Below are 26,088 nucleotides of genomic sequence, written 5' to 3' on the forward strand. Positions count from 1 at the left end.
ATTTTCACTATCACCATATCATTGTACTATTATACTGTCAGTGTCCCTCACTATTGTTACCAGTCGTTATCGATTCGGTTTTATTGAAAATTTCGATTACTTCGTGCTAGATGTAACCATTAAATTCGTCTTTTAATTGCTGATAGAATTTAAAAGCGTCTGAATACCTTTGCACACATACATTTATGATGCGATAGTTACGGTCAGTGATCGTTGTCACCATCATCATCATTATTTTCATCACTATTACCATTATTACTATTGTCATCATCACTATTATCATTATTGTTATTGTCACTACCATAGTCATCATTACTATTGTAAATTATTTGCCTCAAATAATTTCAGACATTCACGAATAGTAATGAATGAATTTTCTTTCTCAAAATGTGGCTATAGAAATCTCGAAAATTACTAATTCGTAACTTGTTCATTAAAATGAATGAATTTGAAAAGTTAGTGTAATTTTTATTTCTCATTTTTCTGCTTTATTTATTAGTAATACTCTTGACAGAAAATTTTTAATCCAGTAATATGCTAAAAAAAAAACTAAGATATTGTTTAAATATTTGCCAAGTCAAATTCTAGTTAGATGAAAAGTTTTAGTTAAAAAAAAAATGAAAAAAAAAATTACTCTAAATAAATAAATTCTCCGTTTCTAACGTGTTGAAATTATTGTAAAATAACAAGTCTTGAAATCATTTATCTCATGTCTGCAACAAAATTTCCGAAACAAAATAAAGCAAAAGAGAAAGAAAAGAAATTAAAAATTAGTTGAGGTGTGATTTGATTCCTCTTTAAAGTAACATCAAACAGAAATATGTTTTCCCCATTCTCATTCAGCATTTTTCATGCAATGTTTAAAGCTTATAAATTATTAATATTATTATTATTTTTAAATAATGAAAAACAATAAAATTAAAATAAGTCAATTAATTTTTTTCTTCAATCAAATGACTAAATTTTAATTCATCTTCTAATTTCATCTCATACAATAGCACTAAAATGCATATAAATTTTAATTAAAAATAATTATAACTCTGTACACACACAAAAACATATTTACCACGAAAAAAATATAAACTATTTTTACTGATGCAAATGACAAACATAATAAATTTTCATATGCTACTATAATAATTAGGTGGCATATAACTGTTAGGTTGTTGCCATTGATAGCCCGCCATTGGATCATAAACATAAGGTTTCACGTCAACCTGTTCGCAATATTTTTCAAAAGGAGGTAACTGGGTAGGTTGTTGATGTGGTAATTGATGCAGTGATGCTGGTGACATGTGTGATAGTGGACCACTTGTGACACCATGATGTGTACCAAGATGTAATGGTGGCCAGCCACCTTCTAATACCGGTGATGTGGTACCCTGTTGTTGTTGATGCTGTTGTTGTTGTTGTTGATGATGATGCTGTTGCTGCTGTTGTTGTTGTTGATGTTGATGTTGCTGTTGTTGTTGTTGTTGTTGAGCAGGTGAAGCTATTGTCCCATCAACTGAGCTACTTTCTTCCTCTTCACCTTCCTCATCATCAGTTCCCTGTCGATCACTGCTAAATCCATTCTTGGACATCTTTTTATGCTTTGAACGACGATTTTGAAACCATATTTTTACCTAAAATCAAACTTTTAGGTAAAACTGTTTGAAAAATTGAAAAAACTTTGCAATCAAGCTAATGAAATTTTTTTCGTAGTTGACACTATTATTAGATTTTATTCAAACTATTCCTATTCTCAACCTTTTTCTTTTTCACAAGCTAAATTCCTCTATTTTTCTTAACTCATTAAACCAACAAATCACAAATTATAATTCATATCAAATAAATAGAAAAGACTTCAATTTCAATTTTCTAGACTAGATAATGACATAAGTTATTAAAAATTGTTCTTTTTTTTTGCTTTAGATTTTAGTTTTTCATAACATAATACTTTTCAATAAAATTTATCAAAATTATTTATTTTAATGTAATTTATCTAAAAATTTTTAAAGAAAAATCTTAATTTTCTCAGCTTTGTTATATTCAGGATAAAAAATTGAAAAAAAAAAACCAATTGAAATTTAAAAGAAAAAATGAGTGAGCGTACTACTAATAGTACCATTCATTTTTCTCTTTTCCGTAATGGCATCTGACAAAAGTATTACGGTAGCCGTGAAGTACAGCAATCAGGAATGAAAAAAGAAAAAAGAGAAAAAGGGAGCAACTAACTCTTTTTTATTATTCATTTCAAAAATTCAATAAAGAAAAAAAAAGTACAGTGAAGTTGAAATTAACTTGATATGACAAAAAAAGTGAAAAAAGCACAATCATATTTGTTGGTTTTTTTAAAGCAAAAATCAAAGCTTTTTCATTACAAGAAGAAAGTGAAAAAGAAAGAGAAAGAATATTAATTAAATAAATGATAACCAATTAAACAAGCTTTATTCATTTCCAATTAACTGATTAATCACTAGAATTAACTGAATCGTTGAAGTTATTCAATTAATCAATTATTCGTCAATTACTTAACTCATTATATGAGTAATTATTTATTTTTTATTGAAATGGACTGAATAAATTTGACAAGAGAATACATATTGGGGAGGAAGGGGATGAATAGTTAATCCATTTGATTGATCTATTCATCTACATACAAACATACATGCATACACATACACACACATCACAACTTCCTTTCCGGATATACCCATCAACCTTCCCAGAAATGTATAATAGATGAAGAGCGGACGATAACTACCGTACCTCTCATCATCACTTTGATCAGATGCAAAAAAGAAAGCCGAAAAAAAAAAAATAGAATTTAAAATGAAAATTGGAAAAATTATGATGCATCAAAACGACAGAAAGGTGTAAGATGAAAGAATCAAAACGACCTAATCAATAAAACCGGCTGACCTTTGACCCACTGAATTTGATCCTCACATTCAAATATGGATGAAAAGAAATGAGAATAGCAATGCAATAGCGAGTTAAAATTGCATATAATAAATGAATTATTTCTAAAAACTATTTCTTCTTAAATGACGATACTGATATTTCTCTTTCTCTAATATTAAGCATATATAAATATATTCTATGCAATTCTTGCTTATTTCATTTAAGAATTCATTTACTAAAAATTTAACAATTTCTTCAAAATCTCAAAATTTTATTCAAATTTTTCGTTTTATTTAAATTTTATTTATTTCATTTATTTTTGCTTTCCTTTTCTTGCATTGGTAGAAACGATCAGATATATTAGAGATAAGATATATTTTGAAAGCAACAGGTGAGATAGATACTGATACGATATTATTGTGCCATAATTGGTTAGCTTTATCCATTTTTTTTTGCTCTTCCTCAATCTCATTTTTCCTTCCTCTCCCTCTCTCATGCTCCCTGTTTTTACCTTACTATCATTTTACAATAACAGGTGTGCAGGAACAGAGAGAGAGGTTTTTTTCTTTCTTTTGTTTCAAAGATAACGCCATCATAAGTAATATACAATACATCTGCTACCATGTATAACCACTGATTAAGATATTCCGTTCCGGCTTACGGAAGCTTTTTTTGTTGCTTTCATTTTTCCCTCCATTCATTCATTCTTCTTATCCCTGCTATCTTTTTTCCTTCCTTTTTTTTTTTTTAATCCAATCTTTTTTTGGTAGCTTTTTAAAAAAGATATTAGAAATTATTCCATTGCATCATTTTTTTTTTCATCTCTTTTGAGACAAATGTAAGCACTGAACTAAATTATTTCATTGTATCAGTTTTTCAAAACTCTTTTTGTGGACAATTTGAAATATATTCCTGTAGAATGTTTTTTTCGATGCAAAGTTAAATAGAAAGAGCTGTGAAAAAAGAAAGAAAAACAATGATCAAAAAATGGATATTATATAATAAATGACAAACAATTTTCATATCTATTAGTTACATGTGGGAATTACTGATTGCTTTTCAAGAACTGTCCAAATAACAATTAGCAATGAAGTAGTTAACTAATTAATTTCAATCGACACTTTAATATTTAGCAATGCGATAATAAATTTGGATAAGTTTATTCTTTGAAATAATGAAATAAATTGAAAAATTCTGTTTCATTGTAATAAAGTTTAAAAGCTTATTTTAGAAATCTAAAATTTTTAATGCGTCTATATAGTTTCAAACTTCAAGATGGTAAAATTTTTGGCTAAGAGATTTTACCATTAGCATTACAAAAATATTTTGGATTGTAATCTTAGTGTACAACCAGGAATCTTAGAGATAAGTTTCCGACTTTATACATCAAAGTAATCCGTCTGAGTATGTTCATCAGTAATAACAACTGTGACAATACTGTGAACTACCCCTGTCAATAAGATTTGTTAATCCGAAAAGAGTAATATTTTAATAACTTATCAAATAGATGTAATAGATAACAAAGATTTGCATGGAATAAGTTTATAATGAAATTTGTCAAACAATCAGTAAGCTTTACAAAGTTTCAAGAAAGGTTGAATTCAAATTTGAAAATCTAATTTAATGTTATAAGTAAATTTTCCGTTATCATTTAGAACTGTATAATGCCTCCGTTACTTATATATATAATCTTATAATTAGACAGTTATCGATTTGAGTGATGTGATATCTTACTGGGATAATATCAGGAAATGGTAAAGCGGAAGTTTAGATGAAATTATGCCGAAAAGTCCTGTCAGCTTTATTTAGTCTCCATCAATCTTCCAACTGGCTAATGACAATTTTAAGATTGCAATTTTTGAGTTAGATAACAAGAGCGAAGCAAATGAATCTAATATGAAACTATCCCGAAACTTATCCTGAAAATATAATACATTCTTGATGTTCAAATATTCTTACCTAATTTTTACCTTTTTTCAAAAAAAAAAAAAAAACTATCAGTAAATTTGGATTAAACAAAACTGATTGGAAGTATTTCCTTGTAATAATAATAATAATAATAAATTACTAAAATTTTTACGAAAATTTCAATACTATTTAAATTTTTTTTAGTTTTAATGTCATAAAATTATAGTTTTAACTTTTCGATTTTCTTTTTGCTTTTTCAGATATACGAATAATTTATATTTATAATAAATAAATAAAGGAAACAAAAAAGTTACCAATAAAACTGGTCCCTTTCCAAAAATTATTCACGAAGTTTTCTTTTTTTGAAAAGAAACGAAAACTCATTCTATCGACTATTTCTCATCTCTCTCTCTCTTTCTCTCTATGCCTTTCCTGTTCTCTTTCTTTCTTCTACCGTAATATTGGCTGTTGTTAATGATGGTGAGAATACTTATTGAGAGGGAGAGAGAGAAAAGGGAAGAGAAAAGAGAAGGAAGAGTATAGAAATGATGAAGAGAGGAGAGAAGCAAAAGACAATGAAATAGTGATTGAGTGAATATGAATGAATGGATAGGAATGATGCATTGAATGACTGATTGACTAGTTAGGGATGAAGAAAAGAGGTGATATGATAATGGCACCCTTATCATTTGTTTATCATGATATTCTTGATATCTCTATCATTTGTTTATCATGATATTCTTGATATCTCTATCATTTGTTTATCATGATATTCTTGATATCTCTATCATTTGTTTATCATGATATTCTTGATATCTCTATCATTTGTTTATCATGATATTCTTGATATCTCTATCATTTGTTTATCATGATATTCTTGATATCTCTATCATTTGTTTATCATGATATTCTTGATATCTCTATCATTTGTTTATCATGATATTCTTGATATCTCATCATTTGTTTGTCATAATCAGTAATTTTTGACTTTTTCACTTCTATTTTCCTAATTTTCACTCTATTCTGCTTTTTTTTGCCCAACAATTTTTACCCAATCAAAAATATTTTAAAAAACAGGAAAAAATAGGAAGAATTTAGAAAATAATACAAAAGAAATAGTTTAAGTAAGATTCATATGATATGTTTTGCAGAAACGTGAAAACGATGAGTGTTATATTTTCTTTCTTTTCCTTTTTTTTTTTTAAAAAAAAAAAGAAGCAAAAGATAATTACGAACAGATAGCCAAAAAAATAATGAATATATCGATATTATAACCGGATTAAACAGTCATTTTTCTTGTGCAACCGGAATAATAGAATAAGTTAACAAAAAAAAAAAATGTATCAATATTTTTTCTCCGAAATTTTTCGGGTAGAAAGAAAAATTTTAATATAGAGGAAAAAAGAAAGAAAATAAATAAATCAACCAATAGAATCTATTTATATTTTTGTCAAATTTATTTGTGGTAAAGTAATTCGAAATGTTCAATAGAAATTTAGAAATTCTCTTTGTCTCAAAAAAGGATTAAATTTGTTGACAAATTGATAAGACTAAAATTTTATTTTTTTTAAAATAAAAATGAATGCAACAAGTATTAATAAGTATTTAATGATAAATTGTTTATGATAGAAAATAGCATTGTCGAAATTAGGTGGATTTACAATCCATAGCAAATTTAAAAGTTTCAAAATTATAAAATTTTGAATAGCTTTGTTAAGTAACTTGAAATTCAAACAGCTATAACAATACTAAGACATATAACTTTCATAGTTGAAAAAAGTTGATTTATTATTTTACATTTTTTCTGTCACCGTAAGCATGCATAATAATTTCGATTGATTAAAAGTTCAAAAAAAAAAAAAAAAATGAAATAAAATTTTGATGTTCTTTTGCAAAAAAAATAAGCAAAGAAGTGTCTGAAATAATTGATTTTTCTAAAATAAATTAAATGGAAATTGAAAATTTCTAGTAAATTAAAAAGAAAAAAATAAGTGATGTGAATATGAATATGTCTGTACGTGTGGAAATGAAATATATGTAAAAGGAGGGAAAGAAATTTAGGTAGTTTATTGATTCCAATTCATCAAAATTTTGAAACGTGGATTGAGTAGTGAATATAAAACGTGAGAGATAAACCGTAGCAAGTTTAGCTGAATCAAGGATAATCCGGATGGATTCAAGGATTAGAGAGCTTAGCTAAGCTTCGATAAAGTTAAAATGATTTAATTTCATTTAAGCTTAGCATCAGTTATGTGATTTAAACCTTAAAGTTAAAAATAAGTCTGATCTCTTTAAATCAGTCTCATTTAAATCAATTTTAAGGGTAAATGCAATAAATAGATTGTGTCAATGAATAATCAAAGTTTGTTTGATCAGTTAATTTTAAATCAAATAGGATATTTTATACTCGAAAAAATTGTTATAATCAAAGTGAGACATAGAATTTGAAAAGAATTCAAAATTAATCAAATCAAAAGAAATTTAACTGATCGACTTTTTTTGGAACAAAAGTGAAAAAAGTGTACAATAGCAAGTTTCAAAGAAAAAAAAGAAAACTGAAATAATGAATATTAAGTTCCAGATAAACAATCCTTTAATTTAACTTTGAATAAATGAAACAACTGAAATTTAATTGAATTGCAGTCCACTAGTTGCTAATTAACTGCGCAAAATTTTAAAAAGAACTGCAGAATGAATTGTATAAATTGGAAATTAATTGATTTCTTGATATAAAAGTGGTTATTAATGCGTCAAAGCAATGATTAATTAGCTTTATTTATAATATCAATCACCATCTCATTGTTATATTTTACATAAATTAACAAATATTTAACAGAGAATAAATTTGTCATTAAATTTTAATTCCGTACCTGTGTTTGCGTAAGTCCCAGTCTGGAAGCAAGTTCGGCTCTTTCCGGTAATGCCAAATACTGCGTCTTATGAAACCTTTTCTGTAATTCTTGTAATTGTAAGCTAGTATATATGGTTCGTGGTTTTCGTACACGTTTGCCTTTTCCATTAATCCTAACTTCACCACCTTCGATAATTTTTGTTGAATGCTCTGAAATGAAAAACGCCCAGTAAATCAGAAATATTACAGAAAAAGTTTATTAATTTTAATTATAAGCAAAATTGGTAATTAATTTATATAATCTTTACTAATAGTTATAAAAAATCGTAACATTTTTAGCTAACTTAATTTAAAATACTAATGGAAATGGCAGAAAAAATAAATGAATTAAAAATTTTGCTAACAAAAGCTCTTTCGAATAATAAAATATTTATGATTGATTTATTAATTTTTCAGTATATCAACAAAGAAATTGAATTTATTAAATATAAATACAATGAAATAAAAAGGAAAATGTGCCAAATTTTGAGTGAAAAATAATTTGTGGAAAAAATGAGGGCTTCTGAAAATTTTTTGGCTTTCAACTTAGTTAATATATGTTTTTCATTTTATATTTTATTTTAACTACTTTTCAATTTAAATAATATTTAATTGATGATAGATAGTGATAAATTCATGATAAGGATATTTTGAAGGAAAAAGAGAAAAAGAGAAAAAGATTAGAACAAAGAGATTTTTCCAATCAGCGAGGAACTTTTTAGTTGATAGATAATCAATTTGACAGTTTCTGATAAATTATTGATAGTTATCGCATAATTAATTCATTATAATCCTAGAGATTCTTATCAGATGATAACTTTATCCTTTCCGCTTGGTACATTAAGAAATCATGATTGATAATCTGAATTAAAATTTATGAGAATTATTCCAAAATATTTGAAAGCGTAAAAAGGATGAATTTACGATACCAATGAAGACTGACTAATAATAATGATAATAACTAACTCACTTAAACATAATATACAGTAGCTTTTTACTTATACTTCAAAAATTAATTTTAAATGGATTTTCAAAGATTAAACTTCAATTCAAATTAAAAAAAGTGTAAACTAAACTTAAACTGAAAGAATAGCAATCAACTGACGATAAAATTTTGATGATTCTGATAACGGAATTCAACAAGAACTTTAAAAGATTTTTTAAGATAGGAAAGAGAAACAATATGAAATATACAAACAATACAAAAAATTATTCCTACTTCTACTTTTAATGATTAAGCTTTCTCCATGAAAGCAAACAATGCGTTGATTATTGGTTGGTTAGATTTTGCTTGGTTATAATTTAAACAAATAACCAATAATTATTGGAACGAGAAAGATTTAGAGCTGAGCCAGCTCATTCGAGAGAAATGAAAACACTGAAGCATACTAGAAATGAAATGGGAAGGCGGGAGAGGGAAAAAAGGGGTAGATCCCAAGGCATTATTACTTAATTACCCTAATGATCATCATTATCATCATTATCATCATCATTACCATCACGAGTGAAAGGCTACCTGTAATTTCCATAATTTATAACCATCTTGTCAAATTATTATCATTATTATTATAATTTTATTATTTGTTTATATAAATAGTGCAAATTAGAGATTATCGCATTTCTTTCTTTTGTTTCGGTGTTTTTCCTTTTTTTGTTTGGTATATTATGTAGATTAGACAGCTTTTATTTTTTTTTTTCTTTTTATAACATAATTACCTTCTGGTGAACTAGCTGACTGTTGATGATACATGAAATGTGTAGCGGCACCGGTTGCGCCGGTACCATATGGTGTACCGGATACAGTTGCAGCTGCAGCTACAGCAACTGCTGCTGATGCTGATGTTGGGAATGAATTCTGATAAAAATATGAAGACATTGGCGCGGTAGTTCCACGAGTAAAATCATGACTACTACCAGCTATGCTAGTTGATGATTGTAATGAATTGTAACAGTTCGATGGGCCAACACTATAAAGTGATTGCGGTGGTGGCGGTGGTGGTGGTGGTGGCGGTTGTGGTTGTGGTGGTGGTTGTTGTGATGACTGTTGTTGTTGTGGTGGTGGTGGCGGTGGTGGCGGTGGTGGTACAGATGTTCTTGCACCATAATCTTGAAATGTTGGTGGTTTTTGATCCATATCCATATATGATATTGATGATGATGGTAATAATATTTGATTTATTCCAGTTTCAATTATTGTTTCTTCTTCAGTTTCGGTTCCTATACCAATTATAGCTCCTGTTGTTGCTGCAGCTGTTGTTGTCGTTGCAATTGTTGTCGCAGTTATTGATATTGATAAGTCTGCAGAAGAACTTCTATTAATGATTGGCAAATTTAAACTGGCAATTTGTGAGGATAGTTGATGATACGTTTGCGGAGGTACGTCCTTATTGTTGTCCCTCAATAATGATGAAGAAGAGGAAAAAGACATTTTCAGTAGTTCTGCTGTACCCATTCAACCATCCAATTCATTCGATATACTTCAACTACAGTGTCCTCTACTACATACATACATACACAGACACTAAGAGGAAACATATAGACTAATATAATAAATTTACCTATTTGATTTGAAAAAGATGGGATGGAAATATATGATTGTCTAATGCCGTCTAACCCTACTCAAAAAAAAAATATAGTGAAAGAAGTAGGATTGATAGAGAAAGATGAATGGTTAAAAGCAAATGGAAATATGAAAGAGAAAGATGGTAGAAGGATGTGAAGAACCGCCCACTGAATTATTTTCCTATTTGTGATTGGTTCAGTCAGACTTGACACCTACCTTTTCATCCAATCTATTCTACCGCATTTGTCTTACTCCACCACCCTCTTTGTATGAATGATGTGTGCTTTTCTTTCATATTCATTCATCTTTACCTTTACCCTTTATCTGTTTACTTTATCTCTTTTACCTGTTTATGTCTCTAACATTAGTTTTTCAACTTTCAATGTTTGATAAATTATGCAATACGCATTACACTACATTTACGTATTGTCATACACGTACGTACGTAAATGTTTGAGGTATATAATATTGTATATAGAGAGATTATATAGGCATGTGTCTACTGTTTAAAATATAATTTCGTATTGGCATATGTGCGTACATAAAAAAATGAGACGTTAAAGGACCATCAGTAAACACGGCAGTGTATAAGGCAGAACTGCAAATGTGAAACGTGGATATAAATCATATATAAAGAGTAAGAAAGTATTCATAAACGTGATACATATATAACAAATGACAAAGACGTCATATGAAATACGTGTAACATAAAGCCTTACATCACACGTATGTAGCACAAAACACTGTTCACGTAGAGTATTATAATAAACGTAACTGTTATGTTTATTCACGTGAATAAATATATTTAGAGCTTTATAATAAAAGAAAAAATAATGAAAAAAAAATGTTTAAAATATAATTTCATATTGGCATATGTGCGTACATATGCAGTCCGATGCACATCGTTCAAGTGAGTTAGTGGACAGGCCTGCATGCAGACACATATGCAACATGGATGGCAAACACCCTGCCATGCATGCATACAGAACATACACATACACACATGCATACATACAGAGAGATACATGAATGTGTGAACTTAGGGAATATGAAATGTATGTGAAAATCAAAATTTTAAAATTATTCTTCGAAAAAAATTCATTTTTTTAAAATATATTTTATTGTTTACATGTGTGAGTGATCTCAGTTATAAATGAATCAAAAAAAAAAAGAAAGAAATTTTACCAATTATATATATACTAATTCTTTGATAAGAAATTGAACAAAAGAAAATTTTTATTTAATAATTAAAAAGGCACTTTAGTGATATGATGTTATCAATGAAAAGCTTCCTGTTATGATTAAAATAATAAACGAGTTATATATATATGTAAATGCATAAATAAACTAATCGCAAGTTTTTGTAAAATCTAAAGTTGTGCAATTTTTTTTTAATGATCAAAAAAGAAAAATGAAAATTTCTGATTTTGCCATTCTGCAAATTTAATAATAACTTATATGGATTAGTATTTGTTTGCAAGAAATTGAAATTATTCTGCTAATTTTTAAACATATGCATAAATTAATTTATTAATTTATTTACATAAATTAATTTATTATCTTTATTTTAATTTAATTTAAGCATTATAAGATGAACTTCGCTTCATGGTAAATATTTCAAACAGAAACTTAGAAAAATGCAATTGCATATATATATATTAGCAAATCTCATTAAAATCTCTTTTAAGATCCTGATACTTCTAAAAACTTTAAGCATAATAGCAAGTTTATCAAACTACTTAAAATATGCAAAAAAAAAATGATTATGAAGGGACAAAAGTTTATTTTGAAAATACTACTAATTGAAAACTGTTATTTTAATAAAGTCTACCTATTATTTCACAAAAGGCCGCTAATACACAAAAACTTAATGACTGTATATATAAAATTATGAAATTCTTACAGGAATGATTCCTTCGTATCTGAGTTCTGAGTAGTTTTAGAAATAAAAATTTTCCGCTTTTCAAATCTTGATACGGTCCATCAAAAACTCAATTCTTTTATCGATTTTTTATCCCTCAATTTACATCCATTTTTCATCGAATTAATATAATTTGTTTAATTTGAGCATAATTTATGCGTGCTATTTTGTTATATTCCGGATTCTCATAGAAATACGTATTCCATAACAGTTCTTCGAAGTTAAAGCAGTATATTGATTCATCCGAAATGGATTTCTTATACTGATTAGCTGAAATTTACAGAATTCAAATTGTTCATTGGGAATTGAATGTTGTGTTACATTTCTAAAATGACGCATTTGCTGCAATTTCTTAAAGATTGAAATTCAAACATTACTTAGTGGAATTTTAAAGAATTTGCGATCAATTAATAATTCCTTAGTTTTAGTTATTACCAAAAAAATTGTAACAATTCATATGTTTTTTTTTACTATATACTACCCTTATATGCGACATTTTTTCTTCCTTTTAAATTATTACTTTATTTTCTACTATTTTTTTCTCTGATATTTAGAAGTTCTGTCATTTGTTCACAGATCGATTAATAAGTATTAAATAAAAATGATACCACTTACTTTTGCTAGTGTTATCACTTCATTACTTATTTTGTAATATAAATTCAAGTAATTGAGCAAATGGCTTTCACTCATTTCAATTTCTTTTTCTTCTTTATTATAAAGCATATTTAGATCACTGCCCCATCTAAAAGAAAAACAATAATATTTTAGCAAGTGAATCAAAAAAAATTCGTGAAATTAAAAAAAAAGTGTGTAGTAAAAAAAGATGAATGAAAAAAAGGAAAAAAAAGAAAAAATGAAATTTATAAATTTAAAAAGAGAAAAAAACTTTAAATCAATCAAATTTTACAAATTCTAAATCATTTTGCCAACAAATTGATGACATTTGCTAGAGTCATTTAGTATTTGATACAATATTTGATTTTAGCTTATTTCAATGATACACTTTGAGGGTGCAAGAAAATAATGGCATTTTCAATTAAATTGCTTTAACTCATTACACAATTAAAACTTTAATAATTTCAATTAATTATGAAAACAACTTTTTATCATTTTCTTATCACAACAACCTATCACACTTTTGCTTTTTTCCTTCCTCATTATCACAGTATCAAATGTTATCATACTATAAATACTATTACTTGAGAAGTATTATTGCTGCAAGCGAATGATAATATTATTCAATATAATCTATAACTAAATAATAATAACAAATAAAGATTAAAGGAAAAACTGCAAATGTAGAAAAAAAATAGAAGAAGAGAGATAGATAAAGAAAAAAAAAGAGAGAGAGAGAGATCAGAACACTTCCCTAAAAAAAGGAAACGGAAGAAAGCTATCAATCTGAAAATGGATAAGAATTTCATTGACGAAGAGAAGGACACGAATGATTGTTAATGATCGATGTTAGTTGGATGAATTTGATGGACAAACTAACAATCATATAGGTGCTCTACACCAACAGGGTAAAAATGCTGCCCGGAAAGTTGGTTAAATTATCCTCATAACTGAAATGACACATAATTTGTGCATATGTATATATTTACTCGTTTGTGCATGCGTGTGTACGTCTGTATATGGATGGGTAACGGATAACGATGATGGTTGGTAATTATCGGGTAATTTACCTTTAGTGCATATAAACATATCCTACCGAATGCTATCTTAGTGTTTTACTTCTTTTTTTGCTATTTGAATAATGCTAACATGCATAATTAAACCAATAAATTATGTAGGTTATCTTTTAACCATCAGTTAAAAGTTTTATTTATTTAAGATAGAAAGAAAGAAGAAAAGAAAAAATAAATAAATAAAGAAGTGAAATAGAAAATCTATTTTAAAAAATTGCTGCATTATTGCCAAGAAGAAAAATTAGCCAAAATTTTTCGTTTTTTGCGTTTTGTTTTTTTGCCTTTTTTTTTATTATTATGTAAAATACGAAAAAATTCGAAACTTTGATTACAAATATGTATTGAAATTTGCTTTTTTCTTTGTCCATCTTTTTTTATTACTGCTAATTTAATATATTTTTTTAATTCTTACAGTTAAAATTCATTATGAAGTTGCATGCAAATTTTTTATAGAACATAAATTTTTTTTTTATATAAAAAAGAATATTTTTTTTCTTTTTTTTAGAAAATCATTACTTGAATTTTATTCCTTTCTTGTTCGTTGGAGCAATAATGAATCCTGCAAGCCTCAATTACGGACGGATTAACTGGCAATGCAATGCGCCACACCCAGTTTATTGCATTCCGGCTTCTGCATTATTATCCTTATTTTTATGCCATTTGTCGTCTGACTTGTTGCGCGCATATTTGCATGCAGCATTTTTTATTTTTCATCCGGCTATTGCTTGTTTTTGAAACGAGTTATAGAATGATATCTTCATAAATTCCAATGATACTTTTATGTTGATCAATTCTAAATAACATCATCTTCTAATCTGATCAATTCAACTGATATATCATTCATGCGATTAAACAATTACAGCAACATTTTCAAATTAATAGAATTTTTGAAATTTTCTTGCTAACTAATTTTCAAAAATATCCAAATTCGAAAAAATCTTTTTATTTTTAACTTTGACAGAATAATTAAATTTGATATGAAGCAAAAATAGTATCAATAGGAAAAGTGACTAAAGTTTTTTAAGGCACTTTTTTTCATTTGTTTTTTATTTCTAATAAAAAATAAATGAGTATACTTAGAAATATTGTAATTTTTTTTTGAATTTCTGTAAAATTTTGTTGAAAATTTTTTCTTTTATTACTTAGTCAAAATAACTACTCAAACTTTTTGATTTTTTTGTAGTTCAGTCTTTAAAAATCATTCTTGTAAACTTTTTTAGCTGCTTCATTCGGATAAATCAAAGCAAATAATCCATTCCTAAATAATTAAGTAATCTTAAATCAAAATATCAGTGTGATCAATTTGTTAGTAAACTAGCACGTATTCATACATATATTCATATATATGAAAAGTTAGACAAAGTTTTAATTTAATTATTCGTAATTTAATTTATTGCAGTTTTTCCTTTTATATTTAATAAAAAAACCATCAAATTAGTAATTGCATCATAATCTGAGTAGTTTAAATTAGCATTTTTCTTTTCTTCTTTTTTTCACTTTTTTTAAATTCTATCAAATTTTCATCAGCAAATTATTGTCCTTAAGAATTGCGGCATTGTCACCTGGACAACAAAAATTGCATAATATATTGATACATATAAATAGACATGAGATATTGCTGTCCTTGAGGACTGCTAAATCAGTTAATGTTATATACATATAAATATATATGATCAGATTGTTCTCTTATGCCTGTTATCGATAATCAAATCTTATCGCAATCGTAAAATGTCACCCATCACAAAATGTAACAGGTTGACATGTCCATCTGTCATTTGGTGGTAACGAAGCATTGAATCATTTCCCATAACAATTAATTGATAATTTTCTTGTGAAAAATTTCTTCTCAAAAAAAAAAAAATGGGAGAAAAACTTTTTTTTGAAAAAAAATTAGAAAAAAAAAGTAAAAAAAAATTTAGTAAATAGAATAAATTTATGTACAGTAAATTGATAAATAATATTATTTTATCTTTCTTTTTCCAAAATACATTAGAATTATTCCTAAATTTTCATATAAAAAAAAAAAAATTCCATTCTCACGTTTTATAGATTAATTTTTCATCTTATAGATAATATCAATTAAATTTGTAAATTGATATCATTTTTCTTTTTATTTAAATGATTTCAAATTAGACAACTCAAAGCTAGGATAAATTAAACAAATTTAATGAGCCAAGTATTATTATTCTTATGATGTGTGGATGTTTGGTGTTGCTTAAAAGAAATTTTACTCATTCAATGCAAATTTTAAAGGTATTGTCCGAAATTGTTCGACCGGAAAACTTCGAAATTCCCTGTCATCTAATACTACGAATACGATAGCTTTGAGAAAGGAAAGAGGAAGGAAGTGGCGGTAACAGAAAAAATTTTATCATACTTTATATGAAATTATATATTTCTACTTCCAAATTTCCCGATTATTCTTAGGGAACTAATTTATTCAACAAATTAGAAAATTTGATGGATATTGAAATTAATACTTTTTGGAAAGCTAAATAAAAAAATTTCAATCTATTATACAAAGCAATTTGAAATAACTCACTTTATTATTATCATTTCATTCTAGGAAAGGGAAAGTGGTAATATTTCAAAGAGCAAAAAATCTAAATTTTTAAAATTAGTAGTGATTGAAGATGTTTTAAACATCTAATCCTTTTTTCTTATCATTGAATATAGATTATTTCTTCAATGATTAGATCGAAAATTTAAACTTCTGTCAATATAATTCTAGGTTTTCAAGATTAACTTTGCTTAATTGATTTAGGTCAAAATTTTAGCTCATATTTTAGAGTTTGAAATAAAAGAACCATATGATCTCATAGTAACAATACTGGAAAATTTATTTTTTTAAAATATTATCTCATTTTGTTCCAAAATTTTAGATCAAAAATCTTACGAAATAAAGTAATTTAATTAAAAATAAAAATTATATAAATTTTAAAAATTGTACAAAAAACTATGTAAAATACAGTTTGAATTTCTTGTCTCTCATTTTTTCTTCCTTTCCTTGTTTTAATCATACATAAAAACAGTGCTGTTTTTTGTTTCTTATTTTTTCAATCAACAAATGATTTATAATCTTTCTGAAGTATCATCTAGTAGTAACAAATAAATCTCAACCTTTCAAGTATCCACTTAATCAAATATGAATCAATTTGATTGATTCGGGTAAGTGATTCATCTGATGAAATTACTGTATCAATTATTGTACATATCCATCCATCCGTTTGGATACTATATTTGTCAACTTGATATCCCGTAGTGAATTATGCAGTTTCTAAGTCTTTAATCGGACAGAAGTAACTATGTAGTTGTGGGATAGATCGATTGTATTCAAAACGATCAGTAATTGTTGCATCGCATCAGGGGGCAGGGGAGGGGGACCAAGGTATTGAGAAAGGGGATGACACTGGCATGTGGACACATGTTCCTGCACAGCAGGGGGTGCAATCTCAGGTATTCATAATTTGAAGCTTCCCTGTCCTTTTTTTTTTTTTTTCTTCCCATGAACCTTTTCATCCTTAATTCTTCAGAAGTTAGACATCGAAACAAACAATTACCGTATCAGGAAAAAGGGAATGTTGAGGGAAAGTGAAAAAAGGAAGGGAAGATAAAAGAATAAAATAAGAGAATAGAAGGGATTTATAAATAATAATTTAATGTGCGGTACACATACACACACACATACACACGTACACGTACACACACGTATAGAAGATAAGTACGTCAAAATAATAAAATAAAGTTTGAAAAGAGAAATTTTCCGTAAAGTTTGTAAAAATCAATAAGAAAAGAAGAAAAAATTCCACATAAGATAGCAGCAAAGGAAAAAAGAATTAAATAATGAAAAAAACAACAAAAAAAAGTTATTTTTGAATTTTTCAATCTTCTTTTTCTTTACAATAATATTTACAACGATTATAATATTTTGTAGTTATAAAAAAATACGAAAAAATTTGAAATTAAAGTGATGTTAAAGTTTTGTTGATACATTTCATTCTCATTGTTTCTCTTAAAATGAAATCAGTTGAAATCACAAAAACTTATGCATTATTTCCATTTGAAAACCTTTTCTCTCTTTCATCGCAAATTTTAGATAATCGAATTAATTCAAAATTGATTTCTTATGTTAATTTAGAGTCTTAGTTACTATTATTAAATTAACTATTTAGTTATTGCACAAAAATTAAATTTGTAATTTATGAATTCCATTCCTATACTTCATTAGCTAAAGTGTAAACCTGATGTAGTATATTCATAATAATTGTATTATAGAATAAATAAATTTAATAAAAATATGTTATATATATTTCAAATTAAAGCATATATATGATAAGTTTGCTTTACGTAAATCCCTACATAATATATTGAAATATTTGTGGATTAGAGCTTCGATATATTATTTAGTATTTAGGTATAAAATATATTTTTGAGAAAAGCTTTACCATATTGGTAATTATTTATGAAATTATTAGTGAATAGAATGAATGAATACATAAGGAATAAAGAAAATGAAGATGAAAGCAATAGAGAAGAATGAAAGGCTAATTGTAAGTCAATTAATTATTTGTTTAGATTATTACCTAGTATATAATCATTTTGATGAAGATTTTAAAGAGAGAGAGAGAAGGAGAGAGGGAGAGAAAAAAGGAAAAGGTAATCATTTATGTTTAGTAAATGTTTCAACAATTTTCAAACACTGAACTCGATAATATTTTGCTAAGTGAAAGTTTATACTTTCTCATAGATATGATGGGAAAGTCTATTTTCTTTTCTTTCTTGCAAAATTCAAATCCAATATATGACACTTTGACCTCTCTTCGTTTTTTTCTTTTTTGTCCTCTTTTTCTTTCATCATCATCGATTATTATTTGTAAACAAAGATTGGAAAGAAATTCATATCGATGACCGATGACGATTATACCGCCATATGAAAAATATTCTAGAAATGAAATGAAAGTATGAGAAAGTTCAAAGTGACCGTTGATCTTCTTGGACTTCTAAATAATATCTTCTACCCCACTTCTCATTGCTAAGGATTTACACTAAACAGAAAACAAATGAAATGAAAGATGATGTGAGAAAAATTTTTTTTTTCACTCAGAGAAATTATTGGCAAAAGAAAAAAAAAAAAAAAAAAAAACAAACGAATGTGAGGCAATCAGTGTCACTGGATGAATTGCATTTGTAAAACTTCACAATTCAAAATATTATTTATAATATTATGAAAAAATTTTCCATGAAATGTAGATGTAAACTATTGATTTGTTTTTTCATTTTTTGTTCTTCTTGCATTTTTCCATTATTCGGAATTTTTCAAAAGTAAGAAAGAAAAAGAAATATCAAAGCAAATCGACTGAAAAAAAAAATCATTATTACTATTTTAGCATGCTAACTAATAATTCATTTACTTTATTTTTTTGATTGCCAACATGAAATTTTCCTGGTTTCAATTTTTTTTATTAACAACTAATTAAGTCTTAATGTGCTAGTCGTTGACTATTCCAGCACTATAAATTTTGTTTGCCTTTTTGATTTTTTTTAGAAAATTATATTATTAAATTCGAAAATTTGCATTGTAGTGTAAGCTTAAAATTAAAAGTTAATACTTGAATGTAATATGGTTAACAAAATGCGGAAAAAATTAAGTTCATGATAATGATATTATCATTGATATATTTGTTAATGACAGCTTGATACTTTCAAATAATGTATACATCAATATTTAATTTTAGTTTTTTTAATTGTCTGATCTATGTAAGAATGAAACATAAAAGCAAAACGAATTTGAAACATAAAAAATATTTACCATTTTAATTTATTATATATTTAGAATTCTGATCTTATTCATTCATATACTTTTTTATCTTTAGATAAAGGAAAATACAACTTGAAATAAATGACAAATATTTTATTAAATATAATGCTAATTAGTTTACACTTCTATTACTTTTAATTAATTACCTATAGCTTTACAATATAATCATAACATATGATTTCTTCCTTCTAGCACTTTTCTATCTTTTTAATAAATATATTCATAGACTAATATATATTTATATGAATTGAACCATCTCAAAAAATCAGAACTTATTTTTAACTTTTCAAAAAGTTTTAATTTATGTAAATGCATATTAGTATAAGTATGTTTATGTATGTCCATGCATGTCTGTGTATGTTTGTGTCTGTGTGTATAGAAGTATTGAAATTATTAAATGTAAAGGATATATGAATGAGACAAGGATGAATTGCTGTTGATGATAGTCCACGGTTTTGCATCCTATTTTCATTCAGCATTACTTTACGAGGGACAGGAATTAGAGACGATGGATAGGACGAGGGACATGAGACAGAGGACAGATGACAGTGGACAGAGACCTTGACTACTGTAACTCTTTCCTCTCAAAATTCGTCCTTGTAAATATATGCATTCATCACAAAATCCTTCCCACTCTTTTATCTATCCTTTACTTTTCACTTCAATTCATACATTTTTCTATTAAAATCTTTTATTAATAAAACGAAAATTTTCAACTATTTAAAAAAGTACCTTTTACCTTCTCTTTCCTACCCTTACTTTTTACACAATTTCAGAGAAAGAAATTTTTTGGCAAAAAAAAGATTAGCAATATTGCAAAGAATAAGGATGAAATAGATAGTATAACAGATAGATGAAATGGAAAACTTTACATCGTTGTTAGGCAATCATTAAATGCAATGACATTAGCAATAGTAAGGAATGTGTAGTTTTTTTATCGTTGTTGTTGTTATTGTTGTAGCAATAGCACTTACTAGTGTCATACAATATTTCTCCTAGGCATATTTATTGTTCTAGTAATCGTTGTCGAGGTACAATATTTATTCAGATATATTTATTGCTTTAAGAATAATGATAGCAGCAGTGGTAGTAGTTGTCTTATTAAAGTGGTCATTCTAGTGATAATTTTTTATAAAAATAGAGATTAAATGCTAAATAAAAATCAAAAACTGAAACAATGGAAGTGAAAAATAAAAAATAAAAGAATTATTTATAAATGAAATTCAATACTGATTTAGCAACAAGTACAAAGAGAATATTAATAATTGGGATATTAATCTTTTTTTGGTTCAAAGAATGTTTTTAACAATGTTTAATATTTCTATTTTTTTCTTTAATTTATTTTATTTTAAGCATTTTAACTGTTTTTTCTTAAATAAAAAAATATTTAGGTTTTTAATTATATTTTAATTACACCTTACTTTTATAATTATTTTCTTTCATTTTTTTTTATTTTATGTTTACACTCAAATTATTTTAAATAATTTTTGCTTTTCATTCATTTATTTTGTTTAATATCTATTGGATTCAATTTCAAATTTAATTCTAATTTTAAATTATTGCTTATTAAAATAAGGAAAAAGAACCAAATGTTAATTAAAATTGATGGTTAATTTCTTCTTATTAAAAAATACGAATAATTATGAAAAGAGTTCTTTTCAAAAGTTTGAAGAACAGTTAACAAACCATAAATAGCTTAAATAAGAACACACACATACATACACATACATACATGCCTAGACATATATATGTGTGCAAATACAGGTATACATTTATATACGGATACGTTTTAGGTTAAAAAAGATATATGTACATACGTGCACACGCATGTACTTATTCACATGCACACAAGCAGGTCGCCATACATAGGGGACAAGTAGATGCATTGATATATGTTACGCTAGCAATTACGTACACGTACACGTACACGTACATACAAGGGATACACATACACGTAGTCATTCATATACGAACAGCCAGCATAAAAGTACACAAAAATTTAAATGTTTGCATAAATGGACACGTGGTGAAAGATAAATAGTGATGAAATAATATAGTATCATTATTTATTGAATACTTCATTATTCCTCAAAAAAAATAAAAAAAAGAAGAAGAAAAGTAATGTGAAGTGACGATGCGATGGAAAGGTAAGCGAGACAGGATAATTACCTGTATCTTCTTAATCCGTTAAGTAAACAGAAAAGTGTGGAAATGATTGGGTGCAATTATTTCTCTTCCTTTTCAAAATATGCATCATTGATGACATACGAATATAATCGTTATTGATGATGCCGAATAAAAAGGGATTTTAAAAAAAAAATTTTTTTCTTTTCAAACTTGAGAAAACAAAAAAAAAAAAAGGAAAAAGACTTAATTATAATCGAAAAAAAAAAGATACCGTAGGAAGAGACAGCAAAGAGCATGTGGAAATGAAAAAAGATTTAAGAAAAGAAAAAATAAAATAAAAAAATTATTTTTTCTCTTGTCACTAACAGGTAATCGAATGGGGACGAATTTGACATTCACCGTCATTACTGTCTACTATTATTGTCACAATCATTGTTACCAAGTTTATAGGTCAACGGTCCATCAAAAAGGAATAACAAACAATACAGGTGCGTGCTGCAGCTATTTACTACTAATTCCACCACTACTATTGGTTACATTTTGTTTTCTTTACATGAGGGACCAAAATTTTTTGTTTTCTTTTTTCTTCTATTACTTGTTTTAATATTTGAAATTAAATTCTTAAATAACATCATGCATGCAAGTAGCAAGTAATTAGCAGTTAGTAATGCATAAAATAATGATTTAATAAGATATATTAGATAGAACAGTATTAAATATGCATTTTACATATAATGAATAAGCAGACAAAAGTAAAAGCAATTTATTACAGATCGAAAATACAAATATTAAGTAGTTTTAACAATTATTAAGTAAGTTATATGCATGAGAAACTTGATATTAAGTACCATTATCAATGATAAAAGAAAGTAAGAGTGGTATTTTTCGAGTAAAGATCATTCAATCGTGTTTAATTTTTGTTTTCTTTTTTGATACTTTTATCTTCGTTTACTTCTTATTATGAAAATGCTCAGTAATCTAGTTTTTAAAAAGTAATTTATGAGAGAATTTGTTAATTTTTGAATTTAATTACCATCTATGGAGGCATTATACTTTTCAATTTCGTATTTTCCAATAGTCCTCACAAATTTCAGTAATTATTACTACCAATTATTGCAACTGCATTTGCAACGTTTTTTATCATTGTTAACTATTGTTATCAACTTTCATAATTATGATTGTCATTGTTTACTATTATTGTTGTTGCCAGAGCTTCTTCAAGCATACAATTAGTCATTAGTAGGAGTAAATGAAAATTTAATTTTTCTTTTGAATTATTATTTCCAATTATCAATTCCTTTCTTTTCTTCCCTTCGCCAAACATATGCATATTTATGTGTATAATATAATATTGGAAGAAGATAAATGAGATAATTCTCATTCTCTTTAATTATTACCTCACAATATTGCTCAGAGTTAATTGTCTAAATCGATATTTTTATATTGCAGTTTGTTGGCACTGGAAATTGCAAATGACATTAATGATTATAAGGTTTAAAACAATTTAAAATACTGTTAGCATAGCACCAGTAATGATGATGATAATGTTAGTAATGATGATTATAATGTTATAATAGTAATAACAGCCATGGTGACGGTGATGATAATGTTAGTATTGATGATTATAATGATATGACAGCACTAGTAGTGATAGCATTGCCACTAAATATATTTTTATTGCCAATTTCATTTGTTGTTGACAATGTTATTCGATTCGATACTTTTATGTGTTTGAAAGTTTCTTTGTTTCTATTACTATTACTATTTGCTTATTGTGCACTTATTGCATATATCAATTGTTCACCAATATAATAAACTCTGTCGGTTTGAAATACATTTAATTTCTTACTTTAAAATGATAATATAAAACCAATGTTTACTATTGTGCATGTGTGATTAAATCATAAAAAGAGTAAATTTGTAAGATTTGAAAAAAAAAATGCAAATTTAAATTGTTATATCATTTCATCATATCACAATAGCAAAATAACGCAATTAATGAAAAAAAAAAGAATTAATTTTGATGTAACAGAATTATTTCATCTTATGCGGTTTATTTTGTGCATATGAAAAGTGCATGCTGCAAGTTACGAATGCATGCCGCAAGTACATTATATAATTCTTTTTTTTTACAACTGAAAAAAGGTATGCAATAATGATTGATTTCTGATGTTTTATCCGTAGAATGGTAGCAAATCAGAATCGATAATTCGTAAAAATTTGAAACGGAATCCTCAAGCAATATTAGGTTGAGGTAAAGTACTTTAATATAACTTTTCTTTTTGCTTATGTAAACAGCCATAAAATGTATTTCATTGATATGAAATAAGAATTAAACTTTTTAAGATTTATCTTGAAATATAGTAAGGCCATGCTAATGTGAAATATACAAAAAAAAAAAAGGAAATGAAAATTTGTTTGAAAACTGAAATTAAAATAGAATTTAAAAAATTTGCAGTTTTTTATCGATTTTACAATTATCAAACAAATATATATAAAAGAAACAGATGGAAATACTCATAGATATCATTTTAATGCAACCATAATTACGAATTTTATCACTTTTCCGTTAGAAATGACGTTTTAAACTCATTCAAAAAAAATTTTTTTTCAGTTTCTTTTTTTAATTAATTTAAAAATTTTTAATCCTACAGTATTGTTTTCTAGTTTGTTTTTTTAGTTATAATTTTAAATAAAACTAAACATTCACATGCCTACCTGCATGTTCTAATATTTGCATGCATCATTTTAAGTTCATCAATGCATGCATTTTAACTGTGAGTAATGCATGCATTATAATAATACATTTAAATTTATATGTGTTACAATCATATATTGTCAGCGTGTCATTAATTAAAAATTTACTATTATTCGAAATTTGAATTTCACACAATGAAACCGACGATGAATTAATAAATAATATAAATAATTTTAAAATGGAAAATTCGAAACAAAAAAGCGATTTTTTTTCAATGTCAAATTCTTTTCAATGTCATTATTTTAGAAAAAAATTATAAAAATGAGCTAATTTGAGGGAATAAACATAGGGAAAATTCTTTTGTTAACGATGAAATGGATAGAAATGCTTAATTACAAAATAAGAAATAATAATAATAAAAAGATATTACAATATTTAATCACTTATCAGTTGCATTCTCTATTGCAATTAATTGAAACAAAATCATAATGATAGCAATTTTTTCACTACAAAATTAATTATTTTAAGTATCTTTTTTTTAAATCATTGGTCTAAATCTCAGTTAAAAAATTTTGTTAGAAAAAAAATGAAAAATAATAAATAAGTCGTTTTAAAAAGGTTTTTTCATCACTGTGGCTAAAATATGACAGGTGAGCAACATCTTATTGATGAATCTATCAAAAAAAAAAAAAAAAAAAAGAAAAATAATGTTCGTTGACCATATGTCTTTTACATCACATGTTTGTGACATCATAATGACCAGTAAAAAAAAAAGCGACAAAATTTAAATTTCGTAAAAACAACAAGACAAAATTGAAATTTCGTAAAAGCAATGAAACAAAATTTAAAATTCATGAAAACAACGAGGAAAATTTTAATATCACAAAAACAAAGGGGCAAAATTAAAATTTCACGAACAAAGATAAAATTAAAACTTTATAAAAACAAACGAAAAAATTTAAATTTCAACGAAAAAAAAACGAAACAATCTTTGCAATTCTTTTTTCTATGAAATATACTTATTTTCATATCCATTCAGTTCATTTTTTTCCCCTTTTTCTTTCTTTTTTTCTCTTTCTCTTTCTTTTCTCTTTTCGGTATGCTTTATTTGTTGATTGAAAGATTTTTTGAGTGGTTTTTTCCAGCTGAATGTGTGAAATGAAATAAAAATGGACTGAAAACGATGAAGATAATACCGTAGAAAAGAGGTCACAACCTCTTTCTTTACTACCTAAAATCTATTTTATGAGCTATTTTTATGTGAGTACCATCCTCCTACCTTTAACCGCTATATGTTACCCTATTTATCTTTATAACTACTCAATAGTAAATGAATGAATGAATGAGGGAACAGAAGGAATGAAGGAAGGAAGAGAAGGAATGAAAGAGGACAATAGAATGGACCACTTCGTTTTTTTTTTTAATTTTGAAATAACTTCCAAATAACCTTCAATGAACTCATATAGAATCGATCGTAAAGTTTAATTATTGCGCATAGTAGTAGTTATGTTTAAATAATCTTTTGAAAAAAATCTTTTTAAAAACGTTAAAATCAATCAATATGTATATTGGTTGATTGAAAATATAAA

At 26.3% G+C, this 26,088-nt stretch overlaps 1 protein-coding gene across 2 annotated transcripts; it reads right to left on the reverse strand.

Moving 5' to 3' along the window:
• Positions 1-1,121: 1,121 nt before the first annotated feature.
• On the reverse strand, positions 1,122-10,112 carry Bma-ceh-43 (Homeobox domain containing protein; the record flags this gene model as incomplete). Of its 2 annotated transcripts, XM_043076583.1 has the most annotated exons (3): positions 1,122-1,625; positions 7,665-7,855; positions 9,401-10,112. In XM_043076583.1, 3 exons carry the CDS (start codon positions 10,110-10,112, stop codon positions 1,122-1,124), a joined length of 1,407 nt encoding a protein of 468 aa, XP_042932517.1. The 2 variants fall into 2 exon arrangements, with proteins under 2 accessions (XP_042932517.1, XP_001902381.2); XM_001902346.2 differs by lacking the exon at positions 1,122-1,625 and having other exon boundaries at positions 7,653-7,855; positions 9,401-9,824.
• Positions 10,113-26,088: the final 15,976 nt, after the last annotated feature.

This window comes from Brugia malayi (genome assembly GCF_000002995.4).
Source record: "Brugia malayi strain FR3 genome assembly, contig: Bm_v4_Chr1_scaffold_001, whole genome shotgun sequence".
Taxonomy (NCBI): Eukaryota; Metazoa; Nematoda; class Chromadorea; order Rhabditida; family Onchocercidae; genus Brugia; species Brugia malayi.